Here is a 24,117-nt window from a genome sequence, read left to right on the forward strand (position 1 = left end):
GAGACCATTGCACTCACAAGATAGAGAATAACTAGTACCACTATTATTGCTACAAGACTAATAACTTGACCACTTACGGAAATGAGGATAGACCATATGATGCGTTCATCCACTATTATATTGAATATTGTATACCCTGAATCTGACTAACTGCATTTTAGACCTCATTATTTTAATAAATAATAAAGGTTTGAATATTACACGCAGAGAAATGTTTTTTAAACTCAATGATATTATGTATAAAAACAACAAAAATAATTATTGTTCCCCGGCTAATAATTTTATTTGTTGAATTCAACAAAAAATCAGATTTGATTAGACGAAAAATATTGTTGTTTCTACAATGTTCCAAAACAGCACTCAAAATGAAAATTGTTGAATTTACAATATATTTTTTTGTTTGTGCAAAATATTTTTAATCCAAAAAAACTTTTGCTTTCAACAATATTTTTCTTAAATTCAAAAAAATAATAATATTATAATCAAAAATTTATTTTAAATGTTATATAAAATTTCTTGTGATAATCAATTATTTTATTTTTGGGTAGGCTTCGTGTGAAAAATGAAACCACAATAATTATATTTGTATTTTTTTCAAATATTTTCTCCAAAAACTAGTTACACTGGATTGCAGTAGAAACAACAATGAAAATTTTTGAATTAAATATATTTCAGTTTTGATTTTAAAAATAAAATATTTGGGTTTAAAAAATATTTCAATAATTTTATTTTTTAGTTCAAAAAGGTAGATTTTCTCTGCGTGTAGAAAAGGGAAAAGAACTTTACCAAAAAAAAGCAATTACGGAACAACTGGAAAGAAATTTTGTATAATGATCACTATTAGACTACTGAAACTTTAACATATGACATTACTGTGACTGATAGGATCCAATTAACTCGACGACGTATTGACAAACATCCGATACTCAACCGTGTTAAAATAAGGGAAGCTCTTCAATGTGTCCATTTATTACAATAGTACTTAAATTAATCTATTTTGAAACTACCCTACCAGAATGATATCATTACATCTTTATTCGAAATTGTTACTTGGAAATGGCAACAGTACCACCCTTGTCAACATAGACTACTATTAGGTATTGAATGTCGGCTCCAAGTAACTAATAATTAAATTTACATGTTAACTACTTATTCAGAAAACATCTATGTACATGTTGAGCTTCCATTATTTGTTCGGTTTATAATTGACAGACTGTAGATAGAAAGAATAATGTATCGGTATGATCACAATACAAACCCAGGCCGCAGTGACCTAGTGAGCAACATAGCTTGAGTCGTCTGCTAGTATTGTGTATCACATGGAGAGCCCAGCCGAGATACCAGTCTATTAAGACTACAACTGGTCAACTCTCGAAAAAAAAAAAAAAAAAAAAAAAAAAGTCAAGAAAAAGCAAAATGCGCGCAATCCATCCAGTTGGTCGACGTAAGCATTATATGCACGTTTCAAACAATCTACACAGCGATGAAGATAAAAATAACCAAGTAATCGAAAATCTTTTTCGATGCTTAAATCGACATTTAAGTCTTTACACACATTTTTGAAAATCGAATGTTTTTCATTTGGCTAATGAATTTTAAATTTGGCTAATGGCTATCATAAAACTCTTGATATTTATAATATCGAATATTGATTATTATATGAAAGCTGATGAAATAAAATAAAGAGTGCATGACCGAATTTGCCCGCATATTTGTGAGAGCTGTTGTGTAAACCATCGCACAGATGGAGCTAGGTAATCAAAGAAGAGTAATTGCTAAGAAAATTGAAGAACTGTATATGGGATGGCACGTCGGGTTAATAAAAACTAAGGTAAACTGTTTAAATTCGCTACATTGATGAAAAGATGAATCGATGAAGAGAAATCGATCAGTGCGACCCTATGATCTTAAGCGCGAGACTTGTATATAAATACCGCTGCGTTCGTTTTGCTTCTAGTTGGACAGTTAACTTTACGTCCCAAAATAGAAGCACAAACGGCAATATCGGGCCTCGTATTCACCGCAATGTACATCTAACTACCAACCAACTAAACTTTGAAATTCGATTCATAGGACTTCATAGGACATAGGACTCGGGTACTTATTCAAAAGGACGTATGTGATTTTGTAAACAAAGATTCATACGAAGATTTGTCCAATATGATGGCACTCCCAGGCAAACCAACACCACGAACAGATAGCCAAAGCCTCCCCCTACCTGTTTGTGGTGATGGTTTGCGTGGGAGTGCTATCATATTAGAGAAATAAACGTTTGAATATTTGCTTACAAAATCACATACGTTCTTTTAAATAAGTACCCGCGATTTGATGTTGGTTCGAATATCCTGGGTCCATCAGGGGGATATAATATGACTTTGCTTTGTCTTGTCCAAACCTAGCTGCTAGTCTTCAAATATAGGCTCTTGGATTCAACAAGAACACTGTTCGTTAAATATCTTGGTTGTGCATATGCACAGCACATGTTTCGAAATGGACAAATTGATAAGAAATTTGCGAAAAAGAATCCACGTGCCTTGGAGGGACTTGAAACCTCCACCTCATACTCTCTAGATAGGCGTGATAACCCCTACACAACAAGACTACTTGAAGGTCACGACATCAGAATCCGAGTACCAACCTCCACAGCGGTTAACTCTTTTTTGCAAATTGAATATCTTTCGGATGCTTGATTTGTCCAATCTTCACATGTGCTTTACTGTTGTATATTCACAGTCAAGCGAGTGCACATCCACCAGTTTTGATTTAATCAATTCTAGAGTGAGTTTGTTGTCTGGTCTTGTCTCAAATGCCGTAGTTATTGAAAGTATTGTAGTACCATAGCCACCTACAGATACCGGTCTAATTCATGGCCTGTCACCTTCAGCCGTTCGAAAAGCTCCTCAATTTCGAATACATGCTGTTCAATGTCCCCGCCATAAGGGTACCTTCTGTTGACGTTATGCTGGTGTACAACGCAGTGTGCCATGTTGCTGTAAACAAATCACAGTATGCAATGACTCTTCATGTCAGGGTATAAATAGAGAGAAACTGAAGTGAGGAGCTCATTCGTTATCAAGCAGTTGTAGTAGTAACATCAATAAACTAATAATTTTTAAACTTATCAAACCTGCTTGAATTATTTAACTGGTAGAACTCCCATACCTTCTTCTTCTTCTTATGGGCATTACATCCCCACACTGGGACAGAGCCGCCTCGCAGCTTAGTGTTCATTAAGCACTTCCACAGTTAATAACTGCGAGGTTTCTAAGCCAGGTTACTATTTTTGCATTTGTATATCATGAGGCTAACACGATGATATAGCCCAATAATATAGCATAAAGCCCAGGGAAGTCGAGACAATTTCCAAACCGAAACTTGCCTGGACCGGCACAGGGAATCGAACCCAGCCACCCTCAGCATGGTCTTGCTTTGTAGCCGCGCATCTTACCACACGGCTAAGGAGGCCCATCGGAGTACCGCTTATCGCAAATTTACGTGAGGATGGCTACCTTTGAAGAAAGTTTTGCGTTCTCGTAGTGTTTTCTCAAATTCTCCCACGTATCTGGCTATTTTGGATCCTTTGATAAGGTAACTGTTTGTCTTCTAACAAAAGTCCAATCGTTGCGCGCGCTTGCTGGTTACCAGTGTTCCAAGCTTCTATTTTAGCATTGCTTTCAGCTGTTTCAGCGGACCGGTTCCCAGTGAAATATCACCAAAGATCTTCCCGGATCAGCAAGAATTCGATATTCGTCTTCCAGGTTGAATAATATAAGCCATTTAACTTAACAATACCCAATCTTTCCATTCTGTATTTCCCAGTGGAATGTTTCTTTCTTTCACATTTGTTTTTAGTTTATATTTTCAACTTCATTATTGAAACGCAATCTAATAAAGTAATAAAGTGAGCGAGAAAGTGAGTACATGTTTTTTTTAATTTTTTTGACAAATTCGGGGTAATGGTCAATCGGGGTAATGATAATTCGGGGTAGTGATCATTCGGGGTAATGGGTTATTCGGAGCAATAGCCTTTCGGGGTACTGGCGTTCGGGTTAGTGACATTCGGGGCAGTGTCATAAAATCGTGGCACTAACTTTAACTTTGTTTACTAACTTTCGGATTCTCTAAAATTATTTGTTTTTTTTTCTTATCCCTCAGGTTCTAGAGCAAGTGCATCCAACGTTACAAGCCCGCGAGGATGCTCTACTCTACATGGAAACCTTATGTTTGCGTATGTTAGCAATGCTGTGTGCCCAACCATCTCCGCATACAGTAGCGGTAAGTTTATTCATTTTGTATTGTTTTCTCAAAACCCTTAAAGCGCAGGGCGTTTTTTCTAGAAATCGTCGAACATATTTTTAACGTAAATTACCATTAAATTTATTCACATTAAACGTATTTTCGGTACGTTGTTTTTTTAAAACAACATTGCGCTTTTAACGGTTTATTACTATTTACATGTTTTTCCCCTACAGGATGTTGAACAAAGAATTTGGCGTACTTTTCCTAAGCCCCTCGACGATTGGGCCCTGACAGATGCTCGTGTGGCAATAGACAAATCCAAAAAATTGAAACCGGTGCTTCCGGTTGACCGTGTCCATACCCTATTGCAAAAGGTAGGTTTTCCGTACAGAGAACGATGCAAAAAATGAATATTCTAATGATCGTACGTTCCCGTCGCCCTTTAGGAGGTCCTGCAGTACAAAATCGATAGTTCGGTTTCATTGTTCCTGGTTGGGGTGTTGAGAGCATTTCGGCTGACATTCTGAAGCTAGTCGGCTACTATGTCAAAATATGTATCACATCGAGATATCCCAGGAGGATATCGAGGTCGCCATGTGCGCTGATAAGGTTTGAGCTTCTTGTTTTTATCTTGCTTCTTGATTTATATTTACTTATTATTTCACTTAAACTCTACTTTCGGCGATGCCGTTGCCGAAGGATAGGATATATACATTTTTCGTAAATGTTAATTGCATTATGGTTTTGGTTTCTTTTTGATCCTGGTATTGTTTTTCTTCCTGCTTTTAAAAGAACGGATTGTTATGTAATATTTGACATGTTAAAGATAATTTTATCTGAATGAGATTCAATCAATGAAAATACGGTAATAAATTTACGTGTGCAATTAAAAAGAACTTAGCATGATTTCTCGTTAATTACTTCCGTGCCATGATCGCTCTCTTTTGAGTAATTTAAAAGACCTTTGTCGTAATTTGAGGTTTTCCATTTTTTGTACAACTGGTGATTTTGGAGACTTTTGTGAAACACCTTCGAAAATTTCAGTTTTTCACTTCTACGAGCAAATCGGAAAAAAATCGTGAAACGGGCTTGGTAGTCATATGGCTACTGCTTCTGCCTCATACGCAGGAGGTCGTGGGTTCAATCCCAGGTCCGTTCCATTCTCCTACTTTGTATCTTTCTCTTTATTCCTCATGTTCTAGCAATCGCTAGAACTGGAAATGGACTTCCATACCGTTTCCATTACTATTCCTATACCTTCAATTTGAGCATTCTAACATTAATCTGCTAGAATTGGAAATGAACGTATAGAGCTCGTTTCCTACATCCAATTATATAAATTCCATCAGTTACCTTCTCCTATCTATCACATTGGCAGCTCGTTAACCAAGACGGACCTCTGCCTCTCCAACCTAACCCAGAAATTCCAACAAATTCCGCATGAACTCGTGGCAAGTGCAGAGGTATATTCGGCTTGCAGTGGGCGAGTGATTGCATCATCATTTCCTCCCCTTCCCTACATTGACTTGCATTCTGACGTGGCAGGCGCCAGTATGACCTAACAAATGAGATCACCAGTACTTGTACATTGAAGATGTGTGCTAGTCCCAAGCAAACATCTGTTGGTTCCCTGTGCAAGAACAGCTGATCTGGTCATAATGGAGTAGCAACTACGAGCAGTCAATCAAGCTCAAGCTCAAGCAAGCTCTACGAGCAAATCGGAAAAAAATCGTGTTTTCTTTGTCTTTGATTTACAAAAAAATCATTCGTCGATATTAATTATGGTTAGTTCTGTAATCGATATATTTCTAAATCAATCTTCTCAGAAATTAAATTCACATGTTAAGCCTTTCTCATTGCACACATTTTTTTTGTAAATACAAAATTCAATATTTATAGTTGATTACAATACTAGAATAGGCTTGCGTTGATGAGTATTACCAATTAAGAATATTATAATCAGTATCAACAAGTGACGCAAATAACACATTAATATCGCCAGTATTTTTACATCAGGATTACATTCAAGCACAAGAATTTGATTCGCATTGTTTTTATTATTTAAAATAACATCTCATGCTCACAGCATTTACAACTCGTTTGAATTTTCTACAGTTGAAAACAAAACCAATAGTAAATTCAATCGAAACATTCATCTTGTATAAAAATGAAAAAAAAATACGATTTTGCTTGCAGTTGAATAATCTAAAAACAAAGCAAAATTACAAGAAAGTATATTTCATTGATCAACCGTTCTAACTATCAGCTTTCTTATTTATCTGTTTCTGCTTACCCATCTGTATAACTTTTTTTATCTACATACTTCACACTTGAAGCAATAAAAGCTTTGATTTCTGATTAACATACGTTGCAACATATGATTTATGTTCTTTCACGCCTCCCAAAACAAACAAAAACAATCAATCAAATAAATTCATTTCGATAAAATCAAAATAAACCAAAAAACACCGCAGGTGGTATGTAAAACTACTTTTCTTGAAGTTTATTTCCCCTGTAAAGAAGTAAAGATGAAAACCCACATTTCTTTTAGATCTTTTGAACTTGTTTTAATCTACTTACTTCCCCCTGTTAATTTCGATCCGCTACTTTCTATATCTTTTATAAATATGAATCCTTTTTTTTTTGTACTGGGAAAACTTGTAGTTTATTGTTTTTGTTTGTTCGCTCTTGGATATGGTTCTACCGTCTCCAGACTGTCGTTTTATTTAGCGTATCTTTTGTTCAATGGTAATGACTTTTTTTTGTTTGTTTTTAGTCTGTTTCAACTTTTTAGCCTCTCCTTAGTTGTTTTATTGTTATTTTTATGTCCTTAAATGTAGAGATATGAATTCTGTCCGAAGCGATAGTTAAATTTTGGACTACAAACCACAGATCCTATCATTTTCGATTGTTGATTTTGAGGTCTATCTTCGTTTTATTACACTGCTTCACTCAATAAGTTCTTATTGATGATGTTAAATCATATCACTATTATTATTTCTACCAGCACATTTTTTCATCGATAGGTTTTATACGTCTCATCTTTGCGTGGTATTGTTGAACGTAATACAGAAATTTATTGAAGCATGTGTTGTTGTAAATTTTACAGAAATTTACTATGGTTGATTAGCTCGCAACTGTTGCAAAGATAAACCAAATGCATCATATTGTTAGTTTTACTTTGTGGTAGGTTTGTGTGGCTTTTTAATAACAAGGTATTTTAATTGGTACCTATTCTTGGAAATAAGAAAATTATTTATAAGAATTAGAATAGCTTCATTGAAATATTGACAGGGTGTAATGTCTGATAAAAAATCAAGATGATCAAAAATAATTTTATGATTAGGAAGAAGCTAAAATAAATAAAACTGGTAAAACTATCAAATCTGTAACTTGGTTAATATCAATGACAGTGGAAAATGTTAAACCATAGTGTTTAGTTATTTTTCGTATCTACATATTTGAAACTGCATGCATCTTAAAGAACTTCAAATTTAGAAACCAACATGCAGTTGCGCATCGCGCTCACAAGTTCCCCTGGAAGCGTAAACCAGATCTTACTATTGACCCTTAGGTTTTAAAACAACATATTCATTATTTCTCAGCATGTTCTTTCTATCTCTGTCTCCAATCGGAATAACGTTAGTCGTGCGTGCAGTTTTTTAACGCACCCAGGGATTGCTCTTTGTGCAACTTTTCTTTCTTTTTCGTTCCCACAGGCGCTCATGGACATGTTCTACCAGGGGGACAATTCGAGCTCGAGGGCGCCTAGTCCATTGCCGCCGACGCCTCCATACAGCCTCAGCTACGAGGAGGTCGCGAAAGAACTCATCCACGACGAGAAGCAGTACCAACGGGACCTGCACATGATCATAAGGGTGTTTCGCGAAGAACTGGTGAAAATAGTCGACGATCCAAAGGTAAAAAGAGAAATTGTGATATTTTTTGATTAATACATATTAATACTATTTTTATTCAACTTATCTGTCGTTGAAGGAACTTGATGCAATTTTCTCCAATATTATGGACATTTATGAGGTGTCCGTAACGTTACTGGGTTCGCTCGAAGATGTGATCGAAATGTCGCAAGAACAAATCCCGCCATGCATCGGAAGTTGCTTCGAAGGTATGCATCAAATGTCCTTAGGGCTGGCTCCTATGAACTGATTGTGACTTTTTATCTAACAGAATTAGCAGAAGCGGCAGAGTTTGATGTATACGAAAAGTTTGCAAAAGATATCACGTCGGTTGAGGCAAAGGAAGCCTTAGCAAATTTAATGTCTAGGCCAGAGGTATTTTAGCAATAATCTATCATCATCATTAGACTGACACATTTGATCTGTTTCAGGCGAATTCGCTGAAGTCGGCCGGTCACGGTTTCAGGGAAGCGGTTAAATTCTATTTACCAAAACTACTTTTAGGGCCTATCGGGCATGCACAGTTGTATTTAGATTATATTAAAATTTTACTACAGCTTAGTCCATCGCAGGAGGATAAAGAAAGCTTTGTACAGGTTCAGGGGTTGCTTAAACCCTTGCAGCTCGGATTGCAGAGTATATCTTCACTGCTGCCTAAGTGCGTAGAATATGAACATTCTGCATAAGAAATGTCTATTAATGTAACATTTCCAAATCTCTCCAGGGAATATTTCGCTAGGGTAAACAGCCGGGCAAGGCGTCAGTCGGCAATCGAAAAAACACGTGAATTACAAAACAGTGTAGAACATTGGAACAAAGACGTTGGTCAATGTTGCAACGAGTTCATCCGGGAGGACACACTTGCCAAGCTTAGCTCCGGCAAGCGACAAACCGAACGAAAGGTGTTCCTATTCGATGGGTTGTTGGTGTTGTGTAAAGCCCGACGGCAGATTGTTCCCGGCAACAATTACGACTTTCGGTTAAAGGAACGCTTTTCATGCGTAAGGTGGAAATCATCGATCGACCGGACACGGAGGAGCTGAAGTATATGTTTGAAATTTCTTCCGGGAACCGAGTAACGTTATACTTATTGCAAAAATGCACAACACAAAACGATTGGATGGCGGATTTGGTTATGCTGAACACAAAATCCATGTTGGAACGCATTCTAGACAGTATTTTACTAGATATCGAAAAGAAACATCCACTTAAACTACCTAGTCCGGAAATATATGCATTTGCCGTTCCTGATTCCCCTTCGAATATAGTGCTGGAGGAGCGGGAAGGAACGGGAGTGCCCCTAATCAAAGGCGCCACGCTAACGAAACTGATCGAACGGCTCACCTACCACATATACGCTGATCCTATGTTCGTGCGTACCTTCCTAACAACGTATCGATCGTTTTGTTCGCCCAAAGAGCTTCTTAGGTTATTGGTTGAACGGTTCGACATACCCCACCCGGCACTGGTGTACGACTGTGCCTGTGATAAGGAACTTGGATCAGATATGGACAAGTTTCATAAGAATTCTCAACGAGAAGACTGGAAACGCTACAAGAAGGAGTATGTGCAACCGGTTCAATTTCGTGTGCTGAATGTTCTTCGGCACTGGGTAGATCATCATTTTTATGACTTTGAGCGGGATCCCAAGCTGCTGGATTCATTGTTATACTTCCTGGCAACGGTACGGGGTAAATCTATGCGTAAGTGGGTTGACTCGGTGTTGAAGATAGTGCAGCGGAAGGTGCGTATATGATGGTAAAATGGAAGAAACATATGAAAAGCCTAATTTCATTTTTTTTTTAATTCCTGTAGAATGAAAGCGATGACAGTCATCGGCAGATATCGTTTGCTTTCTTAGATAGTCCACCGCCGATTGAGAAGCATTTGTCGCTGAGTTCGGATGAGAACGAATACAATCTGCTAATGTTGCATCCCTTAGAACTTGCCCGTCAACTGACGTTGGTAGAGTTTGAAATGTATAAAAACGTAAGTAATTAAATTAAATCCTCCAGAATGATGGTTTTTACGGTTTTATCAATTTATTCATTAGTTTATTTCCTACCCCCTTCGTTATCTAAAGACCAACAGGACAAAAGATGAAATTCATATTTGTTCCTTCCTTATCACAAATCTATAAACTATCTTGTCCATTTGAACGTTCTATGAATAAAATCCAGGGATCCTCTATTAGCTTTTTTAATCTACCGTAAGTTGGTAGTGGCTCCCATTTGGTCTTTAATAATAATAAAGTGAAAGAATCTAAGAGAATATGCTTCAATTACTCAAGTAAGTAGTTCATTGATGAATAACTTATGCCAAATTGCTCGTTAGGATAGCTTGCAGATGATTACGTTGTATCTGTTTCGGGACCAACCGGAGCTTCAACGGATTCATTATCGCTTTCTCCGTATCGCGTTAGGTTGCACGAATTCGACTCATACGATGAGTCTGGAAGTACTTGCGGAATTATCGCTCCGGTTCCTCACCCGTTATTTGATAATTAGTGAAATGTCACTTTTAAGTTTAATTTCAGTTTAATTATCGAATTGAAACAGATCCTAAGCAATCAGCATATCTTATGAATAAGATTCGAAAAGCTTTGAGTTTTTTTTATCTACCGTGGAAGCACCATATTTGACGCAGGTCCAAACTTGGCGCACTTTCATATCAAATGATTCAAAAAATCTGTTTTCGCCAAAAATATATCAACGAATAAAGCTAGATGGCTTTATTTGCTCTTCTTAATTGCATATATGGAATAAAAAACGTTTTATTGATAAAGAATCAATGTACCCAAATAAAATATGTGGAAGTTATACTCATAATGCGTAAAATTTTCGCTTTCTCAGCCACAATGCTAAGGATCAAACGATATTTTTTTCGCGCAAAATTACTTTTGTGAGAATTTTTGACCCCTACCTACGAACAGCTGAGCATTATGAGTTAGATTTCCCTTTTTAGTTGAACATTGTAACATTTGAACGCATTTTTGAACCCAAAATGTTCTGCGTCAAATTAGGCTCACAATCCATTGCAATGTTCCTAATTAATCTTAGCAGACGAATAGACAAGGCAGTGCTTATAAACCTCAATAATACTATTAGGAAAAGCAATATGTATTCATTTAGTAACTCTCTACTACTTACAATATTAGTCAACATTATTCCACTAAGTGTCCAGCCCATGATAGTATGCCTTATGATGTCTTCGATTTTGATGCGTTTTTTTAGGCGTTTCTTACACGGTATTTGGTTATTATGCAGTTTTTCTATGCTTGTTTTGAAATTCTTGCGAGAAAATAATATTATATATTAAATTAGTATCCTATAATTTAATTTACTTTCTTTGTACGAAATTCTAACAAGCCAAAAAAGAATAACAAATTTTTAATTTATTTCTGTCGCTATCCAAGCTACTAGTCGGGCAACCCTGAATATGAAATTAAACAAAAATATGACTGGCTTTCTTATATAAGCTTCAGTGTGTGTAAATAGCTCATATTTTTTGAGATATATCTGCCGGTCACGTAACATTTGCATAATGGTAGCTTCAATGTGGTTCTAAAAGGGTTCATATACAGGTTGCGTTTTCTGTATCCTCCTCATTTTATAGATTCAAAATTGCAGATTACCAAAGAAAGTGAAGTTTTTATTACAAATACAACAGATCATGGTAGGCTGGTTACGAAATGAAATGTCAAATTTAATTCTCCCGTGATTCATAGGCCGTGAATATATGCTTTGACATGATTCTTACACATAATTGAAAAGCATTTTGATTGATGTGCAGGGTACATGAAACTAACAAAATATTTACGTGCTCCATAGAATATAACTTGCAGAACAACTGGACAAAAATAAACAAAATGCCGCTTTGTATGATAAATTAACTTGTTATTTTATATCGTACAAAGTTCTATTACACTGTCATTATATAATTAAAAAAAATGATTGAGTTTTAACATAGTTTCAAAGTGCGTCAAATTAGGAACAACTTTGCGTCAAATAAGGAACACGGTAAAATTAGTGCGTCAATTTGGGCACCTCGAGTACCATATAAAAACAGATTAAAAAACTAAGAAATAAACTTATATTTCGAGGTTTCATTATTTGTACACATTCTATAATAGTAGAAATCTCGTTATGCAGAATATTAGGCGAATCCATTTAGAAATTGTTTTTGAAGTAATGATTCTTTTTAAAATGTTCTTAACTGCGTCAAATATGGTGCCTCCACGGTATTGCATTCAGTCTTCACGAAAACATGAACCGCGTTTAAACAAGTGCAGTTTTCCCGTGTGCAAGTTCGCACTCAAACATGCATACTAGATCCAAACCGAGTTCATCATAAATCGAGCCAAAATCGCACCCAGTTTGAACACGAGTGTGCGCCCAAGTTCAAACACACGGGTTTGAACATGGATGTTTAAACATCAGTTTACACCCAGCATGCTGTTCATCTGTTCATATTGGTAAAGTGGTTTCTCTTCTTGAGTAGCGGTGATGGCCTAGTGGTAACTCGTTTGGCGTTCACTCAGGGCCCTAGTGTTTGAATCCTTGTCTTTGGAGTTTTTTTTAGAAATGCCACATGAATAGTTCTTAATGTTCATAACAACTGAATATTATGTGTATTTGCCCGGTTAGACACCCGGCAGCCTCCAATGTAATGATTATTTAAAGTATCCTTGCGTTTAGGTTCTAAACGAGGTAAATTACATATGCAAGCATGCATTTTGTTTTGCTAGATACGATGGGATTTACATGTCGTGAATAAAATATAGATGTTGATTCCAAAAAGTTCAAAGACACACTTTTAGTGGGGTAGTTTGAAGAATTGGTCAAATTGATAGAAATTTAAAAAGATAGTTGGGATCTGTTCATAATGTATTTTACATTGATTTGTATAAATAATACGCCGATGACATTATACAATACAAAGAAAATTCACAAACGCTCCAAGTCAGAAATGAGCCCACAAATCCTTAAACACAAAAGTCCTATAAACTACATGACTCTCATAAAGATGAAATCTTCAATTGTTACATTCTAAAAAACACAAAAATGGAATTAAAGCCCTGTTGATCATAAGGTTCTTCAAAAAGGACGAAACCCCACTCAACCTGGAATAAAGAATTCTCTATGCAATTTAGAACTTTGCTTCAGATTCTGGGTATGTTTATCAAGTACCACCGCGAAGTAAGTAGAATCAATTATCCCTATATAAAAGTATCAGAAAAATATTGTCTCAAAATTTTAGAAATATGAACTAATCAGTTTTTTGGTGGTTGCAGAATCCTGAAATCCTAAGGAGAATTGCTTTCAAATGGAACAAAAACTTCGCTCAGAGCAGATTCGAACCTAAGGCGCCGTGAATGGAAGGCCTAAATCAAGACCTCACCTCTATGAACACTTTATTATGCAAGTGCAAAAAATGTGCCCAACATGTTTCAACTTTTCGATCATACCTTCATTGAAGTTTAGTTGAATTCTCTTATTCGAGATATGAATAACAAGGCTGGGAAACGTGAAGAATCAACAATAGTTTCCTTAGCAACCCGTTCTTTATCCAAGCATAGCATTCTCGTGTGCAAGCGCACATGTTTGAACCCAAGTTTGAACTCGATGTTTGAACATTGTACATTGCGCCTGAGTTTATCGGAGTTAGGCTCGTGTTCAGATTGTTATGTGCAAGTTCGAACGTAGTAAGCAATGTTTAATTGGGTGCATAAACCATAAACTTACGTGAACATCTCACACATGTTGCACCTTGAAGACTGATTGCATTTATTTGACAGGGTCAGGCGTGTATAACACGATATCATCTTATTATCAACAGTTAGTATTAAGGGAAAGGGACAAAGACCAAGATACTCGTGGCGACTCAAGGTTAGATTGCGTAATTTGGTGATGGATGGGGTTGGGATTCAGGTTTGAGGTATTTCAGCTGCTCATCCGGGTATTTGACGTCATGTCTGGTTTGGTTCTTCAGGAAGCAAAGAAAGGCATAGATGGCCTGCAAAAAAACCATCGCGATCTCCCAAAACACCTCTTAGTTCACGGAAGGGTTGTTTACCTTGTGCTTTGAGTTCTGTATTATACCGGCATTACACATTTACCATGACTTGGGTCCCTTCTCATTGCTCGATTTCTGAAAATGAGAAAGCGGATGGAGCGGAAAGTCGCGTATAGCGCCCACCTTAGCCCATGGGTCCGATATATGTGATATTTACTAGCTTCTGAAATTTTGATCGTAAAAGCTAAACGGAAATCATTTCAAGTCAATTCAAACGTACATTTGTTGTAGGGTATCCTCGGTAAGGAGGTTGAGGGATATTCAATACAATATGTGATCAAATTAAATCCGCTAAACGAAAGCTTGCCCATAAAAATGGGTAAATTCTTGCTGGCGCCTGGTGCGGTTTGGCAGAACCTCGACCAAATCACATTCGATGATTTTTTCTCATTAGTTCGTCAGGAAAACTTTATCAGCTGGCAACAAAAATGGACAAATGTGGAGGATTATTCCCGGATTTTCTTCTGTTTTTGACTCCACTCAGTTTTTTGCATTGTTTTCTAATGTTATGTGTATTCCAGGTAAAACCATCGGAGCTGGTCGGTTCAGTGTGGACCGGAAAAGATAAAGAAACTACTAGTCCTAATTTATTAAGAATAATGCATCACACTACGAATGTATGTAAACATAATATTAACATTCAAACATTGCTTACTAACAAACCAAACTTATGCATTCCCCAGTTCACTCGCTGGATCGAGAAATCGATTATCGAGGCGGAGAACTTCGAGGAACGTGTGGCAATGGCATCGCGTGCAATAGAGGTGATGATGGTTCTGCAGGATCTCAACAACTTCAACGGTGTGCTTTCGATCGTGTCCGCCTTCCAGGGCGCGGCAGTCCACAGGCTCAAGCTGACGCTTGAAGAGATCCCCAAAAGCTACCAGCGTGTGCTGGCCGAGTGTCGGGAGCTGAACAATTCGCACTTCAAAAAGTATCAGGAAAAGCTGCGTTCAATAAATCCACCTTGTGTGCCATTTTTTGGAATGTATTTAACCAATATTTTACATATAGAGGAAGGGAATCCAGATTTTTTACCAAATACGGAACTAATAAACTTCTCTAAGAGAAGACGTGTAGCTGAAATTACTGGTGAAATACAGCAATATCAAAATCAACCATACTGCTTGAAAGTTGACGATAACATTAAGGTAAGCGATGAATTTAAATTTCAAACAATTCTAATTTAACCGTGTTTCTTTATAGCATTTTCTAAAAAAATTAGATCCTTTTAAAGGCATGAGTGTAACTGAAATTCAAAACTATCTGTACGAGGAAAGCAAACGGATTGAACCGAAGAATTGCCGCCAACCATTAAAATTCGTGAGTTTTTATTCGAAGCTATTAGCTTGTGCAATTTCCCTAAGTCATCATTTTATATTATCTTCTTTAGGCGCGCAAGTGGCCAGACATTTCTCTAAAGTCTCCCGGCATCAAGCCCATGCGACGTCCAAACAATTCGGCCAATTCGTCATTGAATCTGGCTGGTACGTTGACATCCAGCAACAAAGCTCCGTTTGTGAACAAAAACGATACCGGTACGGAGCAGCAGTCACCTCCAGCCAGTTCATCGTCGGCTTCCGTGGCCGACCAAGCAGTATTTGCTAACGTGAACATCAACTCGTCGTCGTCATCATCACAGAATCATCATCACCATCAGCAACAGTCGTACCAATATCAGCATCATTCGCAGGGATCGATGCAATATTATCCAGGCCAGCATCAGTCAGTTGGAGGCCAACAGCAAAACCATCACTATTATCATCACGGGCAGCAGCATAGCTTATCCCAGTCAGTGGTAAATCTCACATCAACGGCAGATCATCAAATGGCGCCAGAGATTCCACGACGCTCCGATAGTATTATTCTAACCTCTTCACTATCGTCCCAAATACAATACAACCTAAACAATAGTAGCTATTCCGAATCCAGTAGCAATCACAGTGGAGGAAGTAAGCTAGTTCCAAGCCCCCGCTATCCATCTTCCTCAATGAGTGCGCTGTCGTCATCATCATCTGGCATGAGTGTTTCTTCGTTCTTTGGCATTATGAGCGCATCGAACAGTGATGGTAACAGCAACAATAATCCTACTACTGCTAGCTTTAAACATACGCCATTGCTTAGTCATCATAAACTAGTTGCGAATATGTATGCTGAAGACAATCCCCATTCGATTCTTTCAGCGTCTGGTCTTGGGGGAAGCCTAAGTAGCTCAGCTGCTACAAACGCCGCTAGTATTGTTTCGCTCAGCGAAGGGCCAACTGGCCCTCCTCCACCACCACCACCCCAAGCGAATGCCGCCACAGCCATCTCACCAGGTGGGGGGTCGATGTCTTCGCCATCTGCCAGCACATCTTCGGCGGTAACTGCCGTAGGGCCGCTACCCTACTGCGTTGGATCAACGGTTTCTGCACCACCAGCACCAGTACCCGCTACGGGTGCTGACATTCCGCCTGCGATTAGTCCCCGGACGGATAAGCCAGCGGTACCGCCGGCACCGCCACCATTACGGAATCATGGTGGCGGGGGAACCGAGTTTTGTTACAACACTTCCGGGCTCCCGACATCACCGCTTGCAACTAGCAGTAGTACTAGCTTTAGGATTAGTTCATCCAATACTTTAAAGTAAGTACGAATTTCATCCAAAACTACACCTTAATCTAGTGTTCTTACTCGAAAATTTACTGTTCATAAACTCAATCTTGAGTGTGTATACGACTGCGTATTTCCTTCTTCAGTGGTGTAAATCTCAACGACATCAACCAAATTGATGAAACTATGTGGGCATTATATAGCAGAAGATTAATTTTTTGCCACCACTTTTCTATGGGGCCAATACAAGTGGAATGGGGCCTTCCTTAACCTGTTTGGTAAGATGCGCGGCTACAAAGCAAGTACGTGTCTAGTCTGGGATATTTTTGTTGTGGAAATTTTCTTGATTTCTCTGGGCATACAAGTACGTAGTATCATCGTGATGTGCGAATGCAAAAATGGCTTAAACACCTCGCAGAAAACAACCATGGAAATTCTGATTGAACGCATTAAGCTGTGAGACAGCAATGTCTAAGTAGGGGATGCAATATGAATAAAAAGAAGAAGCAGTTGAAATCTTCCACGGGATGCGGTCAAGACGGTAGCCCATCGTTTGTTGGTAAACGTTGCGCGGAGTCGCTTGCAAGATCGTTTACTGCAGTAATCAACCTCTCGTTGACTTCCGGAGTGTTTCCGAATTGCTAGCCATAAAGGACTTCCGTATAGCTGCGCTGTGTGCCGTTTCCAAGCTTCTTCTTCAATGGCTTTACATTCCAACTGGCACTTGGCTTGCTTTTCAACTTACAATTAATTGCATATTATTCGGCAACTCGGCCGTACGAAAACCATTTTTTTTGTTAAATATCTTGGCTGTGCATATGCACAGCATATGTTTCGAAATGGACAAAATGATATGAAATTTGCGAAAAAGAATCCACGTGTCTTGGAGGGACTCGTACCCTCCAAGGCATAATCCCGTGGTAAAAGCTGCATTTTTCCGCAAGCAGGCCCTATTAAAGGGACCGTGTGCCGCTCAAAGCACACAGGATGCCAGGGAGTGCCAATTGGCACATCAGGATCAATAACAGTGAGATACTGATTATGGCATTCTGGCCTCGTGTTAACGGACCTTGTCTTGGATATCGTAATATTGTGAAAGCGAGGGCTGGCAGTCTGACATTTTACTCTCTTAGTAGAGCCGGGGGTCCTCCTTAGCCGTGCGGTAAGACGCCCGACTACAAAGCAATACCATGCTGAGGGTGGCTGGGTTCGATTCTCGGTCCCGGTCTAGGGAATTTTTCGGATTGGAAATTGTCTCGACTTCCCTGGGCATAAAAGTATCATCCTGCTAGCCTCATGATATACGAATGCAAAAATGGTAACTTGGCTTAGAAACCTCGTATCCCAGTGTGGGGATGTAATGCCAATAAGAAGAAGAAGAAGAAGTAGTGCCGGGTGACACTGACTCGAAATAGCGAGTGAGCTAAGGCTAGGCTGTCTTCCGTCTCCTTAAACCTGGGCTGACCACGCACGCTGTCCAATCCTGCCACCAAGCTTTGTCTGCGGGTGAGAGTAGGCTCAGATGCCCTTTCCTGACTTGCGCTGATCTGGCTCTAAACACGTAAGTGTTAACCCTAGCATGGCCTACCGTAAGGCATGCAAAGATAACCATGTGATCATTAAAGTCGACTACTCCAGTAGGATTCTTTTGACGAAGCGTTAGGCATGGATTAGGTAAACCCTCTAGCCGAAACGGCTCAGGCAGCAATCCGGCGAAGGCGCGACGTGCGACCATAAAGGCCAAAGGTCGTCTGGACGGAGCAGATCGGGGTGCAGAGGAGCGTCTACCCGAAAAGGTGACTTTTCGGCCCAAAAAGTCGAAAGGCACCAACCAGAAGCAACTCGCTGGGCCGCAAGAGGGCACCAGCCGGCCTGTGCCATCAGCATAAGGAACCGAAAATCTCTGGAGCGCATCTCGACCCGCAAAGAAAGTTAAAGACAGAGGCGAGGCCTTGTTGGTGAAAACGGGAGGCCGAAAAGCTGGGTCAGGACGTGCGAAGCGTCAGACGCACCAAGACCGGTGAAATGATGTTGGTTCTGAAATGCAGAGCGCAGGCTAGGTGCAGGTAGGACTGATCTCAGGAGGCTCCGAGGCGCCGAGGTGAGGTCGTCAGGGGCGGGAGTGATCCTCTAGTGCAAGCAACTGGACGAGGTCACGAACGCGGACGATGTCGTCTCTGCCGTCAGAGACCAGTTTGTTACAGATGTCGTTTTACGAAACATTCAATGGAAAGTGCACTAAAAAATGAAGATGGAGAAATACAAAACAGTACAACGAAATTCTAGGATTTTTTCAAAGAGGCCTAATTGTTTTTGACCTTGATTTTTGGAACGGCGATTGTGCTCCTCGTTCAAACTATTTCAGTCAACTAATATGTCCAGCAGAAAGAATAGATTCTAATCTATCTGTTAGTAACGTCAGCTGATTGAAATATGCTGAATAGAGAGAGTATTAGTCGTTCAAAATTTCAAGGTCAAATACAGTTACGCCTATTGAAAAAGTTCCTAAGAATCAAGAATATATTATGAGGAAAAAAACAATTCTGTCTTTCTCGCGCGTTATAAAATGTAATGAGAAAAATATGTACATTAGATTTAGAGGGGTTGAAATAACACTTCAAAAAGATATATTCCGTTATTACAATCAATTCACGTTTCGGGACATTTCCTCCAAAACTAATCCCCTGATAGAGGAAAGCTTATTCTGTCGGATACATACCGTGGTTTTATCAGGAAATGCTTGCTCTAGCAGGATTTCGCCTTCCAATGTGTGTTACAAAATAAGTTACGCTCAAATCGCGGATTGATCCCGATTTATTTGCATTGATTGTAATCTACTGCACCAACAATATATATATCCAATTTCATAGGACACGAATTCCTAAACAGTGTAAAATGCGACTAACCCATTACAACTAACCTGATTAGTTTTCAAGTAATTGTTCATTCAACATGATTTTTTACTATCTTACAGGAATCAAAACTGTGATTTTACTACCGCAAACAGCGCTGTCAATCGTTCGTCATGTGAAAATTCGCCGATCTATCCGTCGAGTCCGCAGATGCATCCAACGGGTGCAGCGTCAGCGATGGATTTCAACAGCAGTGCCATCTCGCCGTCGCTGTCCACCTCTTTCTCGTCAACATCGTCGACCTACCAGACGGCGTACAACAACTCGTCGACAACGGCCGACTCGATGATCCTCAGCACGACGACGGCCAGTAACGACTTGGGTCCGCCGCACTCACCACACGTGAACGTACCAAATACACACAATATTCCTCCTCCTATGCCACCTCCTCTACCTCCTAGAGTTAAACGAAAAGAGTCCTCCGGGGAATCGTTACAGTCTTCTCAGGTGCGACAAGCACCGGATGCACCTAAGGTAACATTTTCACTTCAATCTTAATTCAGTTATATGCATGTAATATACTTTTTTCAGCTTCCACCGAGAGATATTAGTCCACCTCCGTTGCCGCCACGTACTCACATTCAGTCGCACTACTTATTTGGAAATGTGCAACAACAGCACCAGCTGTTACACAGCTCAGGAGCCTGTGACAGCTGGAATCATATAAACGTATTCTCGGTATGTGATCATTACTATTCTATTGACAATATTGGATTTTATTGCGTCTCTCTTAAACAGAAGGATGAATCGCCATCTTCATCTTCCTCGTCGTCGACGCTAACACGCGACAACTTGAACCAGCACAACATCAGTGAACAGCGACTACTCATGTTACCGCATACTAGCACCATCATGATGCGCCGAAATTCCGCCATGGATCGGGCCTCTAAAGAAAACCTACCGAACATCACGGCTTCGCCTTCGCTATCCAGGCTTTCCAGCACAGCCACAGCGGGTGGGGTCCCTGGTGGACTAGCAACCGCTAGTGGACCTGTCAGTTTGCCATCTTGTAGCGCACCACCGCCGCCATGTGCGGCGAAGAATAAATCAGTTCAAAATTCACCCGTCTCGCAGCAACAACAAGCGGTAGTTTGCGGACGACGGCCTAGGTGAGTCTGAAATTGTACTACCGTGAAGTACCCCAATTTGTAGAATTGTAGAATGATTCTGGGTTCTCAAAAAAAAAATGTTACAGGCCGGACTCGATTATCCGGAGTGTTGAAAAAAATGTCACTCCGGATAATCGAGCCATTTTTTTGTTGTTGCTGAAAATTCAACTTTTGCTCAAATAATCTTTATTTTGGTTATAGAACATCTAATAAAATATCCCGTTGGTCCGTTCATGGATTCTGACAACCGTTAGAGGTAACGTAATTTTTTTTCAGGATATTTTAAGATATTAACGGAAGAATCCTTTAACCGGTTCAATACGGATGCGTCATATATGACCCAAGACGAAAATTAGCTGTCAAAAATCAGTTTTAAGAGATAGAGCCTTGCTTTCATCAGAATTTTTTTTGAAATTAACTGTTCCATCCAGGAAAAATATTACCCAGGTCAGATTAAGGTCACTAGGATGATCTAGAGCATCCAAACTATCCTTGAGTTCTAATTTTGATGTTCTCAGAGATCAACACCATTTTTTACTACATTCTGGTTGAATAATTGAAATTGAAAGGCTTTATGATAATATCCCGCACCTGTCCAGCAGTATAACCGATCTTTTCCAATATCTACGATACTCCAAAAAGTTCTTGAACGCAGATCAACAAAAAGATCTACCATGTCCCCACTATTTTTAAGAGTTAGAACAGCTCCACGGTTCCTCATTACACCACACACCACAGAATTCGTTCGACATCTACGGCACTCCAAACTATCCTTGAGTACAGGTCTTAATATTCAAATCGATCAACATGAAGATCTTCGATGTCCCCACTATTTTTATGAGTTGGAATAGCTCCAGGGTTCCTCATTACACCATTACAGACATACTAGAGAATTCGTTCGACATCTACGACACTCCAATCTCTCCTTGAGCTCAGATCTTAATATTCAAATCGATCAACATGAAGATCGTCGATGTCCCCACTTATACGGCGAAAAACTTCGACCCGTTTAGCCAAACGCTATTTTCTAACAAATGAGCTGTCGGAGCAAACGTCTTTTTCGGCCAAATTATCAGTTCGGCCGTATGATCTTCACCCGTACGTCGCAAACCGTTTTCGACCTTATGTCACCTCGTCCGGCCAAGCAGCATTTTTGGTCAAACGATTTTTTTTCGGCAGCTCGAGCAAGCAACACCATATGTAAAGAAAATTATTTTGAGCTTTTTAGTGGGATGTCTTCACAATTGTCATAAGACGAGTTTGTACAATCCCATTTAATTCCACCACTTAATTGTACCTTGACAGATACGTATTTTGACCTCAACAGTAAAGTCGTCTTCAGTGTCTCGTAGTCGAGTCAAGTACGAGACACTGAAGACGACCTTACTGTTGAGGTCGAAATACGTATCTGTCAAGGTACAATTAAGTGGTGGAATTAAATGGGATTGTACAAACTCGTCTTATGACAAGTGAACACCATATGTTCATTTCGGCCAAATGACCCTTTTCTACCAAATAACCATCTAGGCCTTCTACGACATTATCGGCCATATGTCTATTTCGGCTACATGATTTTATGCCAGTCGACTTTCGGATTAAGGACATATTCGGCCAAACAATAAACGGCCCTTCCCCGTCAAAACATTTGTTTTCAACGTGAAATTCTGTAGATCTTAACAGGAAATCCTTGGAAATTTACGCAGGTAATTCTTCGAGATTCCCAAAGAAAATTTTTTATAATTTACCCGGGAAATTTCTGGAATTTGCATTGTTAGTGGCGTCAGTCGTCTAAGTGTATTTGCAAGCCATGGAGTGTGAGTTTGATTCCCGCCCTAGTAAGGAGAAAACATTTCGTGAGGCGGAAAACGCTTCACTTGTTCACTAGGTGCTGTGTGAATGTCCTGTCCGTTGTCTAATGTTAAGTGTTAAGTTTTCAGTCTGTGCGAGCTCTGGTCAAAGATGGTGATCCTGTCTTTCTTTCTTTTAAAATCTACAAAAAGATCTTCCTGATTTTTAAGGGAATTTACTCAGAATTTCAACGGTAGTGTTTTCGAGATTTCGAAGGATATTCTTCAGAATTTTCATTAAAAGTTCTTAGTTTTTAAGAAAAGCTTTTTCGATTTTTGAACGAAAAAAATGTAAGAAATTTTCAAGAAAAATAGCTTTTTCACGAGAAATCCTCTGTAGTTTCAACGGGATTGCCATAAACTGTCGGCGACGACGGCGCACACCTCTAACCGAGTGGTCCTCCGGGAAATCTAAAGGATGAAAACTTCTAAATTTTATCGTTAAGCACCAAGATTTTTCTGATGCATTTGTTTTTGTATTATGAGTATGCTCTAGTATGCGTATGCGTATGTATGAGTATGCGTACGGCCTCTGCAGTACATAAAATTCATCAACATTCTGCTCGGTCTGTATTTGCACGTCGTCAACTTTGTAGTCCACGGAGGGAACTCAAATCGAACCACCTTGCTCTCTGCGCAGCTCGTCTTCTTGTCCCCTGCGGATCCCTATCAGGAACCATTTTCACCAGGTTATTATCCGACATTCTGAGCATGACATTGTGTATGGATCACCTTCGCCACCGAGTGATTCTTTAAAAAATGAAAATATTCATTTCATAATTAAGGGAAGATCCATTAATTACGTAACGCAAAAAATGCCATTTTCAATCCCCCACCCCCCTATGTCACACTTTTTGTATGAGGTATCTAAAAAAATTGTATGGATTGTCACACTTCAGGGAACCCCCCCTCTCCCTCTAAGCGTTACGTAATTAATGGATGTTTCCTAAACACAAGGATTTTTTGTTGTTACTATGCGTACACCAGTTCCAGTGTTTGAATCTATACATGGACCACCGTTTGCGAAATAACCATTTTTCATATAAATATTGAGGCTGTTCACAAATTACGAAACGCTGGAATCGTCAAATTTAGCGTTACGTAATTTGTGAACGAACCCATTCCAGATATTCCGGAGGACTATTTGGTAGCATGAGTCACAATGTCAATGCTGTACTCAGAATGTACATACGAATGCTTAAAAAATATCGGTGCTTTGAATTGAAATTCATACACTACTAAAAATCCACACATATTTATTGGCAAAAAACCATAGATTTAACTTATGATGTATATCAGCGCACACATAACCATTCTCCACGCGAACTACTAATAAAATATATATCCAAATAAACTTTATGTGTGGTCTCGTATTTGCAATTATTTAATTTATGTGTGGTTCTATATCGATTATATTAGGGTGGAG

The 24,117-nt window shown here is 39.1% G+C and overlaps 1 protein-coding gene across 1 annotated transcript in view; it reads left to right on the forward strand.

Annotated features, from left to right (window-relative positions):
- LOC134212536 (protein son of sevenless-like) overlaps positions 1–24,117 on the forward strand; it is a 45,084-nt gene that overhangs the window by 17,574 nt on the left and 3,393 nt on the right. The window contains 20 exon segments of the mRNA XM_062690497.1: positions 4,156–4,275; positions 4,473–4,613; positions 4,686–4,743; positions 4,746–4,784; positions 4,787–4,848; positions 7,959–8,159; positions 8,236–8,365; positions 8,428–8,531; positions 8,588–8,814; positions 8,881–9,146; positions 9,149–9,900; positions 9,972–10,145; positions 14,753–14,848; positions 14,915–15,382; positions 15,438–15,554; positions 15,625–16,300; positions 16,415–16,856; positions 19,798–20,209; positions 20,267–20,413; positions 20,474–20,844. Of these exon segments, the coding sequence (XP_062546481.1) occupies positions 4,156–4,275; positions 4,473–4,613; positions 4,686–4,743; positions 4,746–4,784; positions 4,787–4,848; positions 7,959–8,159; positions 8,236–8,365; positions 8,428–8,531; positions 8,588–8,814; positions 8,881–9,146; positions 9,149–9,900; positions 9,972–10,145; positions 14,753–14,848; positions 14,915–15,382; positions 15,438–15,554; positions 15,625–16,300; positions 16,415–16,856; positions 19,798–20,209; positions 20,267–20,413; positions 20,474–20,844 (5,003 nt within the window).

The sequence above is a fragment of the Armigeres subalbatus genome, chromosome 2, assembly GCF_024139115.2.
Source record: "Armigeres subalbatus isolate Guangzhou_Male chromosome 2, GZ_Asu_2, whole genome shotgun sequence".
In the NCBI taxonomy this organism is placed as follows: Eukaryota; Metazoa; Arthropoda; class Insecta; order Diptera; family Culicidae; genus Armigeres; species Armigeres subalbatus.